At 42.3% G+C, this 23,640-nt stretch overlaps 1 protein-coding gene across 1 annotated transcript in view; it reads right to left on the minus strand.

The window, feature by feature from the left end:
* Positions 1-1,397: 1,397 nt before the first annotated feature.
* Positions 1,398-23,640, minus strand: part of PHLPP1 (PH domain and leucine rich repeat protein phosphatase 1) — a 144,106-nt gene continuing 121,863 nt past the window's right edge. Inside the window, 7 exon segments of the mRNA XM_063148178.1 lie at positions 1,398-3,470; positions 5,380-5,608; positions 7,406-7,600; positions 8,889-8,993; positions 12,770-12,900; positions 17,159-17,321; positions 18,291-18,491. Coding sequence (XP_063004248.1) covers positions 2,352-3,470; positions 5,380-5,608; positions 7,406-7,600; positions 8,889-8,993; positions 12,770-12,900; positions 17,159-17,321; positions 18,291-18,491 — 2,143 coding nt within the window. The 3' untranslated portion in view covers positions 1,398-2,351.

The following is a 23,640-nucleotide window of genomic DNA, read 5'->3' on the forward strand; positions in this document are numbered from 1 at the left end:
ATAAGGAGGGAAACCACAGGGGCTGGCAAGTTCTTGGGAGTCTGTCCTTCAAATGGAGGGAAGGGAAGGTCTTTACAGAGCCTATGTGCATGTCCTTCTATTCACATAAGAGGAGTATCAGCCACCATCATTTAGCTCACATGAAACAGTTCCCCTTCCACCCCTGTTCTGCCCTCTGCTCCTCTCTCTGAATTACCCCATGGACAGCACAGCAGACACCTTAGCACACAGGCAGCGACAGCAAGGTTACTCCTCCACCAGCAGCAGGAAAATAAAGGTAGTGTCCTTGCTAGGAAGTTATCACCTTCAGCCTCAAGCAGCATCAGAACAGAAGGGGAAAAAGAGAACCTTTTCCAAGGACAAAGAATCACTTCAGCAAAATCTGAAATATACAAACTGTTTACTAAAGAACATCTAAGAGTTACTGACCAATAAACCATAAACCCTTTTTGTTTAAATACATTATTTAATGAGTTTTCTTTAAGAAAGAGATATTTTGAAGCTCAAATTACAATGAAATACAATCTTCTAGATCTACAGTACACAGTGCTATAAACATTTATCAAACCAGGTATTTTAGTGTTTGCTCCTCTGTTGTTATTGTTATTAAGGAAAAGTAACTAAAAATCTTCTGTTAACAGCAATCCTGTTCTAACTTGGCTATTTCAGCCTAGAACAGAATAAGGACAACAGCCTGTCACCACAGTCCTCTTCCCAAATACAGACCAAATGCCAAACAGGAACAAGACACTGTCATGACTGCACACTACTTCAGCTTTTAAAGAGTGAGAAGTGGTAAAAAGGAGCAGTTGGCTGAGGGCAATACTGAGAAAGGACATTTCTCCTTTCCCACAGGAATCACAAAAAGATGCCCCTTTGCTACCAAAGTCTGATTGCCATCGAACTCAAGTTCATGAAGCACATTGGAGCAAATTTACATAGGTAGTTTTAAATTCACTTTTCTGCCTTCTCCTCATGTTTTCTCTCTTCTCTCAGTATCCATTGCTTTCCTTCTACCTTTTGTTATCCCTTCATCATTTCTATCTTCAGTCACTCAGTCCCAGTGGGACAGAGCCAGCAGAGCACACCACTCCTCTTCAGTCTTCTGGCACTGTCAATACTGTGGCAAAGGGCAAATCAATAGTGCTGCATTAGTACCAAGAAAGAAAAAAATGGAACAGGTCAATTCCTCAGAGAGTTGGTTTGTATCTTTTAAAGGCCACTTTGCACAACCTTTGAATTCTGAAAATACAAGTGAGCTTCTGCAGTTAGTGTAAAAATGTGATAGAGCTGAAAAAGTTCAACACTTCTTGGTTTAACTGAGCAGCACGCTGAGGAACCACAGCAAACTGCTGTTTGAGAGCTGCTGCTCAGCTAGTCAGACATAAAAGCAGACATCAGGTGTAAATTTCATATTTATTATAACAAAAATTATGACATGTTCATTTGTGCATTCGGCTTTAATATAACTCTTGGTATGTAAATGTTCTACAGCAAATGAGCTCTATACAATCATGCTGGTTGTGGCAGCAGTAAGGAACACAAACAAAACGTGTCTGTAAAAGTAAGGAAAGAAAGAGACTGGAGGAAAAAGTGGGTTTCTTTGAACAGTCTACACCACCTGGGCTCTAGCTAACTTGTATACACAGCCACACAGTCCATTACGCTTAATGACCATGGCCCAAAGAGTCGCTTAAGAAAAAAGGTCAGTTTTTCAGGTTGTGTCCTTAATGCCAAGGCTACAAAACATGTAAGCATCACTATACAACACTGAGCTATTTACAGGAATTTCCCAATCAACTGTTCTCTCAGAGAAAATTAGTGAATCTCAGTGACTTAAGTCACCTGAAAGAGTAAAGCAACTCCTAGGAGTTAGTCTCCATATTCTACAAATGTCTATCATTTTCAAGACCAAAAAAAGCCTTTTCTCTCAAAGAAATACAGTATTACAATATTACTTAAATCATTTAGCACTGGCTACTGCCCTGCTTTTCAAACAAAACAAACAAGCCATTTTAAAAAATATTACATCATCATCTGTTTCTCAGCAATATATTAAACCTTTTTATTTTTTTATTATTTTTTGTTTTGTTTTCCTGTTTTTACACTTGATATGTTAAGGGAGGGTTAACTATTTTAAACTTTACCAGTCAAGCGTCTCTAGAAGAAAGTCAATGAATATTAAACCTAACAAACTGAAAAGCTGCAGTTATCTGTAGTGGCAGGATAAGGAAAAGGAAGTATATAAAGGAAAAGGATAAGGAAAACCCCTGCTGTAATGCAAGCCCACTGGGTCTCACAGTCAAGTCTCCTTATTTGTTAGTTTATTTCTGAGCAGTAAATAGAGTGGGTCATAGTGGTGTGTCATAATAGTCTGCCAGGTGGTCCATGGGATACTGCTTCTGCTGCTGCTGCTGTTGTTGTTGTTCCTGGTGCTGCTTCATAATCTCCTTGACTTCTTCCTCCAGCTCTGGAGGGATGATGAACTGGTCATCAGGATCAGGTTGTGCTGGAGCAGCAAAGTAGCCCCCGGTTTTTCTTAGCGGCGCATCCGTGGCAACTTCAATTAAGTTATGGCTCCTCTCGTGTGGTGCCACAGAGCCGTTGCCTCGCCGCCGCCCTATGGTGCCCGTGGCAGAATACTCCGCTTTCCTGGGAAGGCCGGGCTCATCTTCGTTGGCACTGATGACGATCCCTTCGTCACTGGCTTCCACTGGCACTTGGAGCAGCTGCTTCTCCTTGGCTCGGCTGCAGTGGATGTCCACCTCCACCTCCACGCGGCTGCCGTTGGTGAACACGCCCTCGATGGGCTCCTCGTCGTCGCTGTCGAGGCCGTTGTCGGAGAAGGCGCTGGAGAAGGTGGCGCTGGAGAGCTGCCGCTGGAAGGAGTTGGACAGGCAGACGGGGTGCAGCATGCAGCGCTGCTCCCCGGGGTACGCGGGGCTGTTCTCGTTCATGGCCACCTGGGGAGGCTCGTCCGAGGCTGTGGAGCCCACCTCGCTGCTCATTTCCGAGGTGGAGATCTCGCTGCTGATTTCGGAGGCCATGCCACTGCTCGAGGACGGCATCCCGAGCGCGTCCGCGGGCCTGTCCTTGATGACCACGTTGACGGACTGGGGGAAGATGCCTGGGCTGGGGGGCGGGACCCCGTTGAGCTCACAGCAGCAGAAGCTGTCCTCCGTCACGTTGAGCTGAACCACCACGGCGCTGATGCTGTCGTTGCAGCCGTAACTCTGGGCCAAAGTGCAAAGCTTCTTGGCGGCCGCCAGCGCGTCAGGCACGTTTCTGACGGCCTCAACTGCTTCATCCATGGAGAGGCTGTCCCACAGCCCCTTGCTCCCGAGAATAAAGAACTCATCTTGAGGAGTTAAGGTGATGGACTGGACGTGAGGACGCGGCACAACACTTGGGTGAAGGAAGGTGTACCCCAAGATTCTTGTGGAATCTGTCACACCATTCACTTTGCCATCCTGAAATTAGAAAGGACAGGAAATTGGCAACAAGATAGACAAGGATATACAGCACCTGCCTCTCCTTGTATTCTACTGATGGCTGTTTTTGCAGTACCCCCAACACTGCCACTCACAGACAAGGAGACAGACAAGCAAAGTGACTTGCAAGGAGGTGACAGAGCTGGGATGAGAGCACAGCAAGGGCTGGTTTGCAATGCTGTGCTGCACCTCCTACACCCGACTGATTTGTCACCAGCACCACCTATGCACAGACCAACAAAGCAGAAGGCTGCAACAAAGAGCCATCTATTCTGCTCCTGCAGCTGCAAGAGCCAACTGGACAAATCTTTTACCAGTGAGTCAGACTTATCCCTCCTCCACCCACGGTATCTGGCTTTAGACAGAGCAAAGCATCACACACTTGATACAGGGGCAGCTCATTCAGTCACAAGTCTTCTCTTGCAGCTGTAACAATTGTAGGTTTCATCTTGGCTCATCACTTTAGAAACCAAGGTTCATTTTAAAAAAACCTTTAAATTAAGCATGCAAGTCAAATGTAGCAGAGAGCAAGTCTGCATTTCTCAGTCAGCTGAGTTGTAGTGAAATGTTTTACACGCCCCAATTACTTACTACATCTCTACTTAGATATGACATTTCCAAAGGGAGGAGGAGTAGTATCTAAAGGGATAACATCAGTAAAAACGGACGCATTTGAGAATAGAATCCCATGCACGTCCAAATCCCAGAATCCTGTCCTGGTTAGAATCCAAGCTGCCAGAATAAGCAGAGCAAGTGTCTGAAACAGCAAGTCTGGCTATCTGTCAGCCTGCTGGGGATAGCTGCACCTGCTAATTGCATATTCAAGAAGAACAGTAAAGGTGAGGATTTACACTCCTTGGGTCCAGCTAATAACTGTAGGGGTTATTATAAAGCAGATAACCACAGAAAAGTGAACCAGGACTAAAAAAGCTTACTCTTTAAAATCACTCAGGAAAAAAAAAAATCTCCCACGTCAGCTTGTTAACTTTCCCATTAGAAGGCTGACAGCAGTGATAAGCCATCAGTGTACATAAAATCAGTCAGTCATCTGAAGATTCAGCCCAGAAATTTCCCTTTTCCTCTATGGAGCCACAGAATGAGTGTGCCTCCCTGATGCACACTATGTTGGAGTAACTCCCTTTCAACTTGTCACGTTTGAGATCCCAGCCCTCACCTTTCCCAGGCAAGATCAACAGACACGTGACTTACTCCACACACACGCCCACCCTGCTCTCAGGCACACAGCAGGGAGGTTTCTGCCCTTTCCCCCACCATTAGGAGGATTCGATACTTATCTATTCCTCTGCTTGTGTCACAAAAGCCAAAGCAAACTGACAGCAGTGGCTTCAAGCTTCTAAGAAAGGAACAAACAGTTTTCTCCTCTCTCATGGTTCAGCTGAGCACAGGGTGAGTTTTCCTCTTGGGCAAGTGCTCTCTTCAAGAGCAGCCTGTCAAAGGGCAGTTCTGGGAACACAGCTCAGACAGCAAAGTCAGCCTGCCAGGAGCAAGGAGTCTCCTAAGGGAAGGACGGCATTGCTCCAAGTGCTCTGCCCTCTCATCCTTTTTAATTGGAAAAGCTCTCCATGACAGTTCCAACACAGCAATTCCTCTCCCATTTGAAGGAGAGTATCTGCTTTCCTGTTTCAATGCAACATGCTAACAGCTGCTCACTCTCGAAAGCTAATGGAAGTCCAGCATGGCAATGGAATGGAAAAGCAACTTGACTGCATGGTATGAATCACCTTGAAAGCAGAAGTGCAACTAAGAAACTCACACATGAACACCACCTCCTAGAGGTTACTGATATCAACATGTAATTTCATGCACTGCTGTGCAAATGCTCTCCAAAGAAGCTGCAAATTGCAACATTCCCCAGCTGCTCTCTAACCTCTGTGATAATGGCCTTATGCTGCTTAATCCTCTTCAGCTCTTCTTCACAGCTCATCACGTAACACCGGGACAAAGGCAGAGGTTTCCCATTCCGGCAGAGAACGGTTTGGCACTTCCCCACGTTTGCTGAGGTTAGCGTGAAGCATCCACCAGGGTCCATGGGATCGTGTTTTATATGGCAAAGGACAGCAGAGCCTCCAAGTTTCTGTCCAGCTGTTCCAAGTTTCCTGGAATTTAAACAAAACAGTGATTGTTCTTTAATTGGAAAACAAGTATTAGGAGGACTGCGGAGAAATAGCCGCTGTTCCACAAGCAGAAGCATTCGGGGCACTGGCTCTATTGATCACTGGGACAGAAACAGAAGTCTCCACTGAAGACTGTGACACTACAGCAGCAGCAGTGCAGGGATCGAATGTGCAAATCTCAGGCAGGGTGTTATTTTCACATATGCAGATAGTCAAATATGCTCAATTTTAGAAAAAAAAAAATCTTTGCACTTCTAAGAGTTTCACAGCTGTCTTCTCCTTTACATCTAACAGATATTTGTTTAAAGGTCAGATAGAGCTTTGGCTTCTGAAGCTATGGAATTTGTTATAAAAATAATAATTCTGTCTGTAAGAATCCTCTACTTTTGAGCAAAAGCAAAAGGCAGAGATTCACTGTTTTGTGATATCTTCAGGATAATGCTCTTAAAAGTTATCAAATTATGACCAAAAAAATAAAATGTCAGAATCCTGAGGAGAGAATGGACAACTAAATTTGCAACCAAGGCTCAATGTGCTTACTACATTATGTTTTACAAATAGAAAACTCTAAACTCTAGGAGTGCTGCATATCATCTGTAGGCATCAGTGAGTGGCTAAATGCAAATGGAATGAATACTTTTTCTGGCTCTCCAAAGAAATGGTTAGCCGATTTTGATTGGAGACCAAAAAAAAAACAACAAAAAAAGAGCTTTTTGGCTTTTTGTAGGAATGCTGCATTCCTTGTAAATTGCATTAGTAGCAAACAAGAAACAAAACCACTTAATAAGTACTTCCAGTACTCAAATTTGTTATTATTTTTGAATATTTTAAGTATATGGCAACCACCTTCTCAGTTAGCAGTCTGAGGCACTGTTATAAGCAATTATGGGAAGGAAGTGTTTTCTCCCTTATGTTTGTAAGAGTCAATGCCACCCTACTGCTTCCCTATCTTTTCCAATACAACAGCTTCAGTATTGTTCCTTTCCAAGGGTGCAGAAATTCAACGAGAAGCAATGCTAGTTTCAATTTGATCCATTTACTCAGTCTCTAAGCTGCTTATTTGCTTTCCCCTCTTGCTTCCCTGACCTCTTCACTCTCCTCTGTTCAATTCCTTTCATACTCCTCCTTCACCCAGTGTCTCCCTAGGCACAATTTCTTCTTCTGACCAGAACAGCACACACAGTTTCCAAACCACTACACAGAACTACTATTACACTCACAGTGACTCACACAACTCTCTGGAGCTTGTGATAGGTCCTGCTCAAATAATATTCAAAGGCCAAAGGGATTTCAAAGAAGTCAGACTATGTGTTTTAAATATTTGCATAACCTTAAATAACCTGAATTGGTATGCAGAAACAGAAAGGATGAGTTCAGGCTTTGCAGGCAGTTGTAGCAAGGAAGTTTAAAAAGATGATCAAGACATTGATGCCACTGACTTGGTTATGGCCAATTGTAAACCTTAATACTCAGGAGATGATACAAAAAATGAAAAAACCTCCACCCACCACTTAGGCATAAGCATTTTAGTAACTTTGCAGGTGAGTTGGGATTTTTTTGTTTGGTGGAGAGGTGTTGGGATTTTTCTCCCTGCACCTTAAAGGAACTGAGGCAATACTCACAAAACAAGCAATAAAAGGAAGCACTGTAGCCAGATACCAAGGCTTTTCCCCCCCTCCCACATTTCTTCCAAGCAAGAGCAGGTGCCTGACCTGAAAGCAAAGAAACTGCACTGTCAGCACAGACAAGGTAAAAAAAAGCTTCAGATCCAAGACTCACCTCTGCATAACGATGAACGTGTTGATCATGTATTCTTCCTCATTCTTTGTTTTCTGCAGCTCTTCTGCCAGGATGTCACTCATTGTGCACTGCAGCAGGTAGGGCACTTCCACATTGCGGTCCCCGTCAAACACTCCATAAAGCGCCTCCCGGTTGTCACAGAAGTTGTTGGCTGAAAGTGCTGCCACACACAGCCTAGGGAAAAAACAAAGCAGGAAAACATCAGGGGTTCTATCCCACTACTAGTTTCTCAAGTTGTCATTTTGACCAGAGAGATGCAGCCTGCTCTGAGCTTTAACCACCTCTGGTCACAGGTATTTCAGGACTGCTTTCTGAGCTGTGGGGTCGAGTCAGGCCAATCAACAGTGCTAAAACATGGAGAGACACTGGAGGTTCCAGCTAAGCCATAAGGATTCTTCCTCTGTCACAGACATGTTTTATGAAAAATCCTTTTCTTAGGATTTTTTCTCCTGAGAAGCTGAGAGGCCTCAGGAACAAAATGTAAACAATGATTATCTGCTGCTGTGGAATGCAGCAGGTGCATCTGTGATTGGCTCATGGTGGTTGTTTCTAATTAATGGCCAATCACAGCCCAGCTGTCTCAGACTGTCTCGGTCAGTCACAAGCCTTTGTTATCATTCTTTTTCTATTCTTAGCTTGCCTTCTGATGAAAGCCTTTATTCTATTCTTTTAGTATAGTTTTAATATAATATATATCATAAAATAATAAATCAAGCCTTCTGAAACATGGAGTCAACATTCTCATCCCTTCCCTGGTCCTGGGATCCCTGTGAACACCACATTCCTCCTTTTCAGCACGTGAATTTTTTATTGTAAAAATGGGAGGGAAAGTATCTCTGAAGCAACACCAATTTAAACTGCACTTGCTGCTCCAAAAGCCATCCTTGGGATCTAGCGTGCTGATAACCAAGTTGTGTGTCAAATCAGTTAAGAGTCAGGAAAGGCTTGCTGGCACTTGCTACGGAAACCTAGGTAGCAGAAGATTTCTAAAAAGGTATTTCAGGAACAAAGAAAGATTCATGACATTGCCAGAAACACAGAGACTAGCAGACTCTTGGTACATTATTTGTCAAGCGCTGCCTTTAGTCACAGGAGCGCCACACACTATGAATATTCAGAGTTTTGGCCATTCTTTCTCTTTTTAGTATCTCTGATTTGCTTGGTAAACATCCTTTGGTTGAAGATAAAGAAGCTTTGCAAAGAGGAAAATGCTTTTAAACACTCAGATCTTTTGCAAGTAGCAGAGTCTTGCATAGACCAAATGTGTCGGCTGCCCTTGTATCTTAGCAACTTCCCCAACAAAGACCCAAAGGGAGAGCCAGGCAGGAGAGCTTGGTACACAAATGGAGGGACGTGGCTTGGCCTCTGCAAACCCTAGAACGTCCCCAAAGCTTGCACTGAGGAAAGCATCTCTGTGTCTCGGCACAGAGGCGCTCACACACAGCACCGTGCCCGGCCGTACTTGTTCTTGACGCCGGACGCCTCCGTGTAGCCGTGGCTCCACACCGCCGGCGCTCCCGACGCGTCGCCCGCCGACGGCTGGTCGATCTTGAAGCACCGGATATTGCTGCAAGGAGAAAGGAGAGGGGAGAGAGGCAATGGATGGACTTGCTGACTTGATGATCCAACTTCAAATGTGAAAAGAGCACCCTTTTTACTCTCTCAGTTGTTAGTAAGACATTTACTAGTAGAAAACGAAGCAGGACATCCAAGGTGGTGGTTACCTTTACGTGCCTGTGTGCAACCAACAATAACTGAGCTGCTATGAGTGAGGTGTCAGCTGCACTACTCTGTTTAGCTGGCCTCTATTTCCCTGCCTTCACCCCTGAGCTACTTGGTTCAAACCAGCCCCTGCAGGAATACAGAGCTAATTTGCCATTAGTTTGATGAAAGCCAGTATAGCAAAGTGACTTTTTAAACTTATGCATCTCCACACATTTTAACAAGTTTCTGTGCTCTTTTCATTGGACTCAAATGAAATCTCCTGTATGACCCACAGCACCCCCTAAATGGAAAAAAAAATTAAAATAGTTGTTTAGAAACAACAATATGTAGTAACAGCCTTTAATGAAAACACCCACAAAACAGAAATCAGCCCCATCCTGATCCTGCACCAACCTGCAAGAGCCAGCCTGTGGTCCTGACAGCAGGAATAGCCCTTCTGTATTCCCCATTTGTGCAGTCCAATTTTCACACAGGCCCTTGATCCTCTACCCTCCAATTTACTACCAACATAGCCTTTAGCCTGAATTTCAAGTTTCTCCTAGAGCATAGTAAAGACTTAAAAAGGGCCCAGCCCTCTCTGTTTATACTCTTCTCTTCACAGCCCTGCATTGCTGGGAGAGATGACCTACCCTGCTCCCTACTGCTCTCTTCCAAAGGCAGGAAAAGCGAGCTCCCCACACACTGCAGACACTTCAAAGGCACCCAAACCTTTCATGAACCAAATGGAACATAAAAGGACACAAGCAGAAAGGTCTAACTGTTCACTCTGAGCATTCATTTTTCCTCTAAATCCCCACCTGACCTGAACACACAGGAAAGTCTTTTCTACATTGCAAAGCCTTCCTCAAATAACCTAAAGTACTGTCACATCCAGTTTGATTTCTTTTTACATTAATAACCAGGATGTACATCAGTGAGGGCAGACTAAAAGCCAACAAATTACATAAATAATGTTGGAACCACTTGTGTTTTAAGTTCTTGGTTTTGCAGCCCTCTGTGCGACAAAGAGGAGGCAAACATCTTGCCATGACTATTAAAAAGGTTAACTAACCCCAAATCAAACTGGAAACCTGGATCTCTTCTAAAGTAGCAGAGATTTTAATTCTGTTGCACTGGCAAAGCAGCACACCCATGAGCAAACACACTTGCATTGCAGTCTTCTCATACAAGGCATTTATCTCCAGGGCAGAGGAACCTGGGTCACAAAAGTTTCTTTTTGTTTCTTTTTTAACTGGGTTGACTGACCTCTGGCTCCTGGGCAGGTCAAGGACCCAGAGTTGTCTCAAGGCTCCCCAGCAGTGGTGAAAAAAAAAAAAAAGCTACCTCAACACACTGGTTCCAGCCTCCTCAGGGGCACAAACCAGTACAAACAGACCATGTGTCCTGAAGGGAATGATACCCAGCAGAACATCCTATACAGGCCAAGGCTTCTGGACAGCCTGGCTTCCTTTCCCCTTAATTTAAAATGACTGTTACAATTGAACTAGATGCTGGCTCTTAAAAATCAGAGTAACAGATCTTTTTTTTTTCTTCATTTTGATTTTAATTGCTAATGAAAATTCTTGCATCCAATAAATCACTTGGCAACATCCTCCTAAGTATGCAAGCTTCCTTTAAGATCTCCATACATACTAAAAAAGCAAGCATGCATGACAGGACTCTTCTCACCAGCACTGAGAATACATATTAACCTACTACCTGCTTGAATTCTGCCAGGACACAGATGGAGAGCTGCCTTTCACATGCAGAAGGAGGATATAAAAAGTACCAAGTGCACAAGTATTTTTGTGCCTGCCACAAAAATCAAGTGAAAGAAACACCTCCTCCCTGACAGTCAATTATAGCAGAATACCATAAAAGTAAGGGTAGCATATCAGACACTGAGAAACCCCTCAGGAGGCCTGAAATACCTGATTGTGCTTAATGAACTCAAATGAACAGAATGGACCTGTGGTTTTAAGAATAATTAATTTTTAAAAAACCCCAAAACTAAAAAAAAAGAAACCCAAATCCTACAACAACAACAAAAAAAAAAAAAAACACCAAACAAAAAAACACCCCAAAAAACCTCAAACAAAACATACACATACATTTCTCCCCCTAAAAAAAAACAACAAAAAACCCACTCCTAAACAACAACAAAAAAAAAAAAAAAAAAAAAAAACCAAAAAAAAACCAAAAAAACAAAAAAAAAAAAACCAAAAAACAAAACAAACCCAAACCAACAAACAAACAAAAAATCCACCCACACTGCCAATGCCAAAACAAACAGCAAGGAAAATGCACGTGCAAGAGGGAAAGTTTTCTGTGAATTAAAGACCACACATATGTCAGTGATAATACAGCATTTAACTGGGCCACACTACTCTTCAACTACTTTGAATTTAAATTTGTACAAGAATGCTACCATGCACGATGCCTGAATACTAAAGTGGCAAGAGAACGTGTAACCATCTTGTCTTCTGGGTTATACATACCAAAAGCTGGTGTTTTCTAAGTTTTGACACCATTCATTAACTCTATAAAACATGTGTAGCTTTTCCCCTATGAACCAGAGCAATAGTACACACTGCTTCTTCAGGAAGATTTCCTTCAGTAAGATTTTCCTGTTTTAAGAACAACTCTTAAAACAGAGGCATGCCCCTTTTTTCACTGTCTGCTGCAGAATATGGACTCTTGTTTTCATCTCTGAGAAATCATCATTCCTCAAATTTCCACCTATATTTTCAAAATCTGCAGATTCAAGCTAAAAGTAAACTCACACTGTAAATTTCCCTTGCTTGCACAACAGATGAGGGCTGCTGCTCCAGTGTCTGATCTTAACCATTTAAAAGCAAGCAACGCGAAGTAATTACTCAACCCCTAAAAAGTAAATCAATCCTTCTTGGAACCATTTGAGGTTTAAGAATAAAAGAGATTTAGAAGGAAACTTGGAGCTGGTGCAGTTCAAGGCAGCACCACCATCCACAGATTATCTGGTTTACTGCAACAGCTCCTCAGCACACTGCAGAAGAAGGGACAAAACACTTCGGGAATTTCAGTTATGGATGACACTTAAATCCCACAGGAAACAAACAGGTAGACAGGAAGGAAACTGAGGGTCCTAAAGCAAAGGAACCAGTTTCTCTGCAAACAGAGTGAGTCTTCAGCAGTTTAAATATAAATAAAACATACAATTTCTAGCACAGAAGCAGACAGATATGAAAGGGAACAAGAAACAGTATATGAAGAGGTAAAAAGCAGCACAATGGCAAAGACAGACCCCAGCAGGATGAATGCAACAAAAAGATATAGCAAGCAGCTATATCTCATCAGTGGTATAAAATACATCTTTTGGCTGAATTTAGTGTCAGAAAAAAAAAACAATCCAACTGGCCCAATAGTGCTTACATCAGACTAGCAGACCCTCCAGGAGTTACAGCTGAAAGCAATTGCACCAAATTGGGTAAAGTCATCCTCTTCAATGAAGCATCAATTTCAGACCTATTCACAATATCTGTTACTTTCTGATCCACTGGCAACAGGGAATCATATCCCTTCAAAGAGATTCCACTTGTGTATTGTGGTTCTCACATCTAGAATTGTCCTGCTCCTTCCCCACTCTGTAAGGTAACTTACTTCAGAAGCTCGAGGGTTTTGTGATCCAGGGCTAATCTGGGATTTCCAGTCAGGTCCAGCTCCTGCAGTTTTGGAGGCAGGTTTTCAGGCAATGTGACTTCACTCAGTTCATTGCAGCTAAGGTCCACACACTGCAAAAGGAAAACAGCCAAAAAAGCAAGAGAATTCAGCTATCATCACAATCATACAAATTTTGACTAAATGTGGTAATGCATGTTTCACGAACAATAAAGGCTGCAATCAAGACCCAAGACCATTCATTTAAGTAAGTGGTTCTTACAAAAGAAATTCTTACATGGCATTTAGCCATCTTGCCAGATGTCTGGGACACCTAGAAATATGTTCCTTCCATTTCCATCTCTAGTCAGGTGTCATCTTGTTACAAAACAAGTAAGTTTTGTCTGCTCTTCACAGAGATAGTCAGTGGATTTTCAAAGTAATTTAAAAAAAGTTATTAATGAAAACAGTCTCTTAATAGACAAAGGAAATGGAGGTAAGTACAGCTGGGGCTTCTAAGCCACTGGCATCAGGCTCCCAGGAATTCAGTATTTACTGAGGGATATTAAAAAAAGCAGTGTTAATAATGTATGTGGAAGGGAGGAGTATGGGGGGAAATATTGGAGCAGTTTTAAACATGGTTTTAATTAGTGTCATCTTAGATGCATTTGTGTTTAAATACAAAATCAATAAAAAGATGAAAAAAAAAAGTATTTCAAAAATACAAAACAGCAAAGAAAATTGCAGGCTGTCTACCAGCTAAGCACAAATTAGCTAGAACAAGTGCACTATATGATAAAGTCCCCAAACATTGCTTAAAGCTGCATGTTCAAATGAAAGTTAATACACAGGGAAAAATAGGGAATATGAGAACAAAATCAAATCTCCAAACTACTGGAAGGATGACTAGTGTAGTATGCCACAAAAACTGAAGAAAAAAAATGTAATTCTGAGAGGACAGAAGAACTATCCACATCTTTCTGAAAGGCCATTTTCTACTTTCAAGTTGCAAAAGTGAGAGACTTCAGAAACTTTAATAGAAGAGCTGAAAGGGGCAGAGGGAGACTTTTTCAAGCTGCACATTTTGACCATTCTGTAATTTCCATCATTGGAAGAGAGGCACTTTCATTTTTGTAGGTATATTCAAAGACATTGGCTCCTGATGTGGAAGCAGACACAAGATAACCTACTAAATCCTGGAAAAGAACAGTCTCCAAACATTTTATTTTAAAAGCGCAATGAAAATAAAAATTTTTGACCCAAATCTTGAATCCTGAGATTGTCTATTATGGAAGCTTTATTATCTATGAAGAACAAACTGCTGACGTTATCTAAGCCTGATAAGAAATCAAAGTTTGAATCAGTCACGCAAACAAAACAGCAGACAGCTTAGCAGCAGTTATTCCGGCGAGTTTCTCCTCTCTGCACAACTGCTTGCTGCTTCCAGAGAGCCAGTAATTACTTTGCAGATTAAGGGAGCTGCCAGCAGGCCTTGCTGTGTTCAACACCTCCATGCCATTACATACTCGATGGAAGAGCATGCTGGAATGAAAAGTACAAGCACCAGTAATTTCATTGTTCTTCTTAAATGCCCAGTGTGCCAAGGACAGCGACACTCTACAGCAGATCCCTTGGCTCCTAGGCACTAGTGAAGATGGTTTATTTATCAGGTTGGAGTTTCTTAGGAGTTGCTTGTACTTGTTGAAGAATAGGCTAAGAGGGACTTGCTGTGTTAAATTTAGTCTTTGTTCTACTCCCCAGGCAAGCAGGAAAGTTTATTTCCTAACTTATCCCAATTTCCTCCTGTGTTATTTTAATACGAGCTGGCTTTGCCCCGCCCATGCAGCACCAGAAGAACAACTGCAACCGCACACAGGATTTTGCACTGGATGGGCCAGCTGGAAGACAGGGTTTAACAGGGAGCATCTGCTTAGGCTGCTGCTTTCACAGCTTTGTAACTGTTGTGTGCAAGGCTAGAAGGGACTTGGGTTATTTTCACTTGTTGCTGAAGGTGGTCATACCAATGTTATCCTATTTGGCTTTTTTTGTTTGTTTTGGCAAAGCAAGGAAGTCACACAACAGCTGCAGGGAAGAGTCTGCTGGGGCACTGACTCAGGTGTGAGTGCTTCCAGCTGCTCGGCCGTTCACAGAGGACCTTTCAGGGTGCACAGGGCAAACCTAACTCTGACAGTATAAATACCTGTCATAAAAGACAGTAAAAACCCTAAAAATATATTGTCCAAGGTCTCCACTGGGGTCTTGAAAAGAGAGGACAACACACAACTTCTGTAGCCCTGACTGTAGTGTGAAAAAAGGCTTAGAGACAATTGTATCTTTAAAATGACCTTGTGTCTGGAAGTCCTGGAGTTATTGCAATTGTAAAAGGATCATCATTTACCCTAGTCTTCCTTCTAAAATCATTTCAGACAGCATAGTAACTGCTGCTACTAACTGTCCCAGTGACACTGACACCAAAAACACAATACGTCAGCCTCTCAGGCTAATTAAATACAGAAACAAAACAGCCATTACCTCAGGTAACAGAGTTTCCCCAGGAGTTTAGAGCGAATGTCACTTCAGTTAAAATTAATCATCAAATATGATATAATCTCAGAGGTGACATTAGACTAGATGACTTGGTGCTTTGCTACAAACAAGCTTATTTCACCAAGTGACCAAATCCACGGTTAAAGAATAAATTCTGCACTTCAGCATATTTTGAATGCCACCCCTTATCTAAGAAGGAGCTAGAGTACAGGCAAGAAATGGATACAGGAATGCAGCACATGCTTAATCTCCAGACTGATAAACACCAACCCTGACCTAGAGAAATCACCCGAAGGCCAGAACCCCTATGTCTGTCTAACAAGGCACATTCCCATCTGGCAACTGTATGCACTCATCTCATGTAAGTCAAAACTAGGCTTGACTACTGACCAGGCATTTTCCTTCCACCAAGGTGGAGTCAAAGAACACTTTGCCCTCTTAGATTAAGCCACACGTTATCCCTGCATTCCCAAACCACTTAGTGACGTCCATGTCTCTTTCTTTTGCCGAAGAGAACTAAACCATAGGGAACCGGCAGGAAGAAACTGCCAGCTCTTCCAAGAGCATTCTGCTGCTCAATCTGGCCAAGGAGCACTTTAAATATGACACCTCTATAAAGCATTCTGTTTGTTCCAAGACGCACAAACAAAAGGAAAAAGGTGACTGTTCCCTATCGGTATATTTATGCTATCTTTTTTTTTTTTTTGTTAACACCACCCTCACATTTTAAAGAAATGTTTACCATGCAGAGCCTTACTCCCCCACCCCAATTCTTCCTCTGAGAAAAAAGCTTTACTTCTGATTGATTCTAAATGGCCCTCTGCTTCCTCTGACCATTGTTCCAAAGAGGGAGGAGTATTCAAACTCACGAGTTTGTTTGAGATTTCCTGGCTGAAACCACAAAGCTCATCTTTACATATACTCACTTGTCCAACAGAATTATTGCTCCTGCTGCTTTCCATGACCCCAGACACTGAGGCACACACAGCAGGCTGGGAACTTAGCCTTTTGACTTCACAAAGTGCCAGAAGGACACTGAAGTTGTTTTGAGTCCCTGAATAGGTAATCAGTTCTCAGCCTCAGAGAAGGACAGATTTTTCTGCTGCATCACAAGATTTGTATGCTGTGAGACAACAGTCTCCCAGCTCTGTCCAGCAGAAAGGGCACACAGTGCAAATTATTCTGCACTAGAGGCAAGCAAGAAGCAGGAACTCAGTTCACAGAAGGTAAGGAACAGCGTTCATAGTGTGGTCAAGTGAAGAACGCCTCCCTCAAAAAGAAACATCGGAAAAAGTACAGAATTACTTCTGGAAACACAGACAGGAGACAGATTAGCTAATCTTCCTGTTGTGCAAAATAGGACTGCAATTAGGAAAATGAAAGTTGATTGCCTAAATACTCAAATCCTGTGCTCCTTGAATTTATCTCTGTCCCTGAGGTCTATCCTGTAGCTTCCTTGGTTTTTAAGACATGCTCTAAACAAAGTCCATTCCTACAGAATCAACCAATTGCCAAGGCAGCAAGAGTTACTTACACACAGCTCTTGCCAAATGTTTAAGTCGTATCAAAACAGACTGTCACAGGAAGACAATTAACACTTATCTGCCAGAAAAAATACAGTGCAACCAAGGTAAGCGTAAAATCAGATTTTGAGGCTCCTCTTCGTTCCACTCTGAGGCTGCATGGGGCAAATATTTTGCATATGATTTCAGACGAGAAAGCAGCTGTCAGATCCCCATACTCTCTGAGAATATACTATCCCATAGCAATGAGAGACCCAAGGGCAGAAAAGAATTGGTAAAATTGCATTACGCTTGCTTCTTCCAAAGCACATTCATTCCATACCTTTATTTCAGAAAGCTGCATGACTTCTGGGAAGACTTCAATGCAGTTGGAGTGAGCAATTACAGTATGCATACGTCTGCAGTTCATGATGGTTGTTGGAATGGCTTTCAGTTTGTTCCCACTAATATCGATTTCCTCCAACTCTTCCAGCTTGGCCATTTTGCTATAAAAACAAGAATTTGAGAATTTTTCTTCTAATAGACGCATATTTTATTTTGAAGCGGTGATAAGACCAATGGTTTTGTTACTTTAAGAGAACAACATCACAGACTTTGACTCTTGTTCACAGCAGTGCCTGTCATCTCTCCTCATGTCAGATGCTAACACAGTTGTGGAACAAAATGTGTACTTCTTTTGTCAGTGTTTGTTAACGCTACCTTTCAAATTACTTATTTTGCTTACATCCCCCCTACTCACCAGTTCACTTTCACTCTTTCCTCCTTTCTCCCCCTTTCTATCAACTCTAGTTTCTCACTACATCTCTCTACCTCACATTTTCCCCTCCTGTTTCTAGCACACCACCCAGCCCTTCCCCCTAAATGCATCTCCTTCTCCTTGCTACTGAAGCCCAGCTGCTCAGAATATCACACAAGGACAGAGATGTCTCTTCCATTATTTATTGGCATCTCTTCTTCAAGGTTGTACCCCATCAGTTTTACAGCACATCTTACACTTGAAAGATTTCTGATTAAAACAGAGTGAACTGGAAGCACAGAAATTGCTGCCAAGGCAGAATCTCCTTCTGGAGTTGAGAGGATTTTTCCCTAGTGGAGTTTAGTCCACTTCCAGAGGACATTTCCAGGCAGCTGTGCTCACAAATCTCTTGTGAGGAGAAGCTCACCAAGTGTAAGCAAAGTTACCAAGCCAGGGAGAACAGAGGATCTCCTTGCTTGGCTTCCAAAAGCACAGAGTGACCGTGCTGACTTAGTCCAGCTGAGAAGAGTTGTCTGTACTGCAAGAGAGGGTACCAATGTGCAGGAGGGCATAAGTGGGGGAGTCCACCCACTGTGGTACCACTGCACCCAAAATGCAGCCTCTGCCACCACATTCCTGTGCAATTCGGTTCTCACTGTGAAAATAGTTCATGATGCCACCCACCCGTGTGCCAGAGACAGTGGAACAAGTTCCTTACCTTGCAGGGAAGCTCTGTAGGCGATTGTAAGCCATGTGCAAGATTTTCAGGTGTGGGTGGCCTGTCAACAAGGGTACACATTTATCTGTGAGGTTGTTATTGGTCAAATACAACTCCTGCAAGATGCTATGGGTTTCTTCAGAAAGGGTGGCCGGAGGAAGCATTTCCAGTTTGTTGGCAGAGGCATTAAGAAATCTCAGGCTGCAAAGAGAAGTTACATAAAGGAGTTCAGTCAAACATCCTGCAGGTTTTGTCTAGAAATATAAATAAAAATCTCTATTTTTAAGAGTTAAGATAGTCATAAGGTAAAGGTCAAAAGCAACAAGTTCACAATGGACCAAAAGTGTAGCATTACATGAGCAAAACTTCTGATCGTGTTTTTAATAACCACATTCGTAAGAACAAAACATCAGCAAACAGAGTACATCAAAGCGCCTCTCTCCTGTTATCAAGAGCTCTGTATCTCCAATGTTACTACAGCTGTAGCTACAGGTAAGAGCAATAACAAACCACATCATTTCCATACTCATTACATGTAAAAATGAGTTCTGTATTCATCATCAACGAACCATGAGAATTGCCTTTCAAGTGACTAAACAAGTCAATGGTAAAAAAGCCAGCCAATTTTTCAGTATTGGTCTAAGGTGCAGACAGTATTTTGTTCAAACAATCAGGCCTGAAAACAATTGCAAAATATGAAAAGTACTCTTTGAATATTTGAATGAATAAAGATGCAGCAATCACAACAAAAACCAAAACCTGAGACCAAACAGTAATTTATGCTTTTAATTTTAAAGAGAAACTGTGCTAGTAGCAAATTAAACTTTAAAAGTTACATCCTTGCTTGCTGATGTGTGCAGCAAGAGAGCTTTATCTCTGCATAGCTTTTCTGAGTGCCCTTCCCCTGTGCCCCAACACAGCAGAAGCCCGTGTTTTTGTAGTCCCACCACAAGGGACAACAACTAAAGGAGCACAGAAATGGAGCTATTCTTTCTCCCCCAAATGCCTTTTCCAGGATGGGAATAAGACCTGCTGAGGTAGAGGCACTGTCCATTCCTGCCAGCGAAGTTCTGTGGGCAGAGGATTTGTTAGGGGAGTGTGATGACCATCACAGCAGCACTGTAGGTGTCTTGATGGCTAGAACTCTCACCAGCAATTCCAAACAAATGGAAAAATAAGCCTATTTATCCTTTAGTAACTGTAGATTTCTTTGTTGCTTTTTGCTGATTTAGGCTGATTCATTTTAGGTTGATTTATGTTTGTCGGTTTTCTGTTTCTCCCGGCTGTTTTATGTCCGGAGATTCAGGGATGCCACTTGCTCGGTTTCTCGGCTGTTTCAAAGACCTGGAAAGGCCCAGAGTGGCCTTGGGCAGCCCGCGCTTCAAAGGACGAGACTTCTGATCTTGTTTCGGTCTCAGTGTTTATTAATTGTTTATCTAAAAGATTTTCTTTCAGCCCGACAGAGGTCTGCACAGCAAGTCAGCCATGGGCACACTCCCCAACCCCTGGGGCGGTCACTTATCTTTATACCCAAAGTTAAGTGTACAATATTTATGATTTTTCTCCAATACCTTCTACTCTTATTAACCAGTGCACTTCTAGTAAAGACCAATCCCAAAGTGCCACCATCACCACAGAAGATGGAGGCCAAGAAGAAGAAGGACAGGACACGCCCCAATTCCTCCATCTTACTTCTCTAGACCCCCCTGTACAGAAATCCTAAACCCTGTGTTCTACACCTTAATTAACTTATCCCTTCACCATTCACCCCAGTGAAATCCTCCCAGTCCTCATACAGGTGTCATCTCCTGTGTAGGATCAAAGTCCTGTCACCAGACACTTCTGGCAACATTCCAGGACTCCCGAGCCCCCCAAGGGTGGTCTCGGTCTCTCTGCACCACAGTCCTGAGGTGCTGAGATCCCACAAGTAACCAATTCTGGCATGAGTGTGCCTTTTCAACAGATATGGGACCTCTCTTCCTTCCTTCTGTTTGAAGAAAGGACGGCCTTGGAGCAATGCAGAAGGAAGTGTGGGCTTGCCAGTCTGCAGCGACTGCGTTCAGACCAGGCTGTCCTGCTCCTACCAACTAAATGGGAACAGGCAGCTGCAGAGAGCAAGGCTGCATTCAAGAAGAAAGACATATAAATGCGCCGTCTCAAGCCTGCAAAGCCCACTGGTCAGGACACAAAAGGTAGATGCACTCCTGTCCTCGATCTTAAGAGAAAGTAATAAAATATTGATGGCTGCTCCCATGCACGCAGGAGTCCACACTGACCTTTAAGGTCTATTAATGAATGAAGTGGATTTGCAGGAGTAGCAGCTGGTTCAGTCTTGCTCAGCAGTAAATAAGGGTCAGGCATGCTACAGGAGTCACGTGGAATGCCAAAGGATTAAAAAAACCCCACTATTTTCATCAGAAGCAAAAGCCTCTCAGCACTGCACAGAACTGAAACCAGGTTAGCTCTTCTACACAGACAGAGGAGTCCACTTCAGAGAAACAGTTTAATCCTCAGGCTCATTCATTATTCACAAGGGTGCTAAAAATCCAGAGAAGGAAGGGAGGAGAGGAAGGATTAGTACAGAGAAGAAAGTAAGAAGCTGAAAGAGATTTTTAATTTATTTATTTATTCTAAAAAGATGCTCAATTTCACCCTTTAGCTACAAACTAAAAATACTCTAAGCTCATTCAAGGCTGGATCATTAAACCGAAGCGTACAGCATCAACAGATCCTGTGCTTAATTAAACAGCAGCAAGTAGAGCTATTACTAAAGTACAGACAGATACTACTTTGGCAAATTCAATCAAATGTGCATGGTAGTCTTCCCTCTCCACAAGATAAAGGCACTTTGATTAACATTAAAGTCACAGTATTTTTTGTACCATTCATAGTACAAAATGGTCATCTTCAGCTCAAGCTGGAAAAGCTTAAGAAACAGTTAGGTTTAAGGGTGCTGGGAAAAGTGAGTTGTCACAGAAAGATGGGGATAAGAGGTGACAGCAAAACACACCCTGAGAATGGTTCTTCTTCAGAAGAGCATGACCTGTATCCTAGTTTTGTTCTTGCAAGCTGCATGAGAATAACCTGCAGTGCTTCACAGGTACCAGCAGCCAAAGAGGTGATTTAGAGAGCATCATAGCCCGTGGCTGTGAAGTCTGATCAAGAACCGCTAGCCCAAAGGACACCTAAAAGCTTCAATTAAGAAAAGATAATAAAAAACTGATACAGCCGAAATTAATACAGTGTACTATACTGTAGCCATTTTAGATTCAAAAGAAAAAATTAACCATTCTTCTGTTTTCAATAAACTTTCAACATTGGTAAAATGTAACAAGATGTTTCAATTTGCTCCCTCACTGGTAATAAAAGTGAGTGGAATCTGTGTGTTCCTGTCAGAAATAAGTTTTGAAGCATGTATTTTCTAATGGGGAAGGGAGAGAGGAGAGTTGATGCTCTGCACACACATACAATTCCCCTCACCCTGATCTTTTCCTAAATCTTCCAGGGAGTGATACAATGACACTGGAAATAAATCCCCATCAGCCTAACCTACAGCCTACTGCCTTGTTGTGAACAAAGGTTAGGTAACCAGTAGGAGTTTTGCCAACAGCTTAGAACAGGAACACTGTGCTAGCAGAGTGTCTGACCTTAAACAACTGACAGCCAGGGTCAGAATAGTCACACACTCATCTCTGTCTCCAGATGACATAATTAGAATTAAATCAGCTTTTGGAAATGAGTGTGTTGCTTGCTTACATGTTTTTAGACCAGTTGTTACATTAAAATGGCAAAAAACATTCTGACATAATAATTATTTCAAGATATTGTCTAGATTTAAAAATAAAAATAAAATAAAATAGGGACACTATTCTTTGGGTAGAGAACAGAATGAACCAGAATGAATCAGATTACTAGTACCAAATATTTATCAATTCTGTACTATCATCTTATGTTAAAAACAAAACAAAAAAAAACCTCAAACACTCCCCCAAACAACAAAACCCCAAAAACAAAAAAGAAATCAAAAAAACCAACCCAAAGAAACCCTAGAACAAAAACCCAACAACCAAAAAAACCCAGCAAAACCTAAAACTGTAGTTGCCCCTCAGGTCTTCCCTCACACTGGTTTAACACAGAAGTCCTCTTCCAGGTTATTTCCACTTCCGTATTTCTTCATCTTTGTGCAATGTGCCAGCTGCTACCTTAGAAGGCACATCTTATAAATGCCCTCCAGAGGAGTGGAGATTTACTTGGGCACAACTGTTCCCATCCCTCTTGTGCATGGACTTAAACTGATTCATGTTCCTTGAAGATTTCCCACTCATTCTGCTTATCAGATGGAAGCAGAATGTCAAGTATTAAAGCTCAGTCCAAAATTAATTGTTTCCCCTTTCCAATTCCACCCACACACTATACCACAAGCTCATGAAAAAACTACAGCATCACTACAAAGACCTGGATGCAGCAGCCTGTGCACATACCAGAGCACAACACAGCCAGGAACGCATGAATTAACAAGGACTAAAAGAGTGCAGCAGATGAAGAAAGAAATGAAGATGCTGGCAGGGAGATGTCTGAATTCTTCAGCTTTGACAAGGTGAATATTCTCGTCTGGAATAATAACTTAAACAGTGATCTCTGGCTGGAATAAGTCACCTTTGGTTTTTTGGGGTATTAAGTCCCTTGCTGGACTTCTCCAAAAGACAAAAATAAGAAAAAGGACTGTCCCAAAAGAATAGCCTAGAAACAAGGGGCATGGATTTAATTCAACTAAAAACACCTAATATGCTGTCATATCCATTCCCTATTCATATCCAAAAGATTCCATCTAAATTTGAACTTCTAAAAGCAGAGGAAGAATATAGTCTATATAAAGCTGCAAAAGGTTTGAACTTTGCCTACCACTGCCTACCTCTAGCATGCACAAAAGCTGAATAGAGACAATTGGGAGAACACAGCACCTCTGAATTCCTCACCATTTTCTGAGGCAGTTTGACAAACTTGCCTAGCTGGGCAAGACACAGCCATCACTGAAAAAATGTAAATTCTCCAAAAAGCTTAGGAATGTTTGACACTAATAGGAGCACAGACAACTGCATTCTTTGGTGAAGCAGCAACAAATCAAAACCACAGTGTTTAGCTTGAAAGTACTGATAAGAGTTGGAAAGAACACTGCAGTTGCAAAGAGAATTTGCAGAGAAATCAAGATCTCCAGTTTGGCCTATGCCCCAAGATCTCCATCAATACAGAGCAATCAAAATACAAAATTTCTTCTTCAGTGCCTTCTGCAGAGACATGCCCTCAATTTCTGATTGTCAAAGACTGAAATAATTTATGAATGTGGTAGCAG

This window comes from Melospiza melodia, chromosome 1 (assembly GCF_035770615.1).
Source record: "Melospiza melodia melodia isolate bMelMel2 chromosome 1, bMelMel2.pri, whole genome shotgun sequence".
NCBI classification, from domain to species: domain Eukaryota; kingdom Metazoa; phylum Chordata; class Aves; order Passeriformes; family Passerellidae; genus Melospiza; species Melospiza melodia.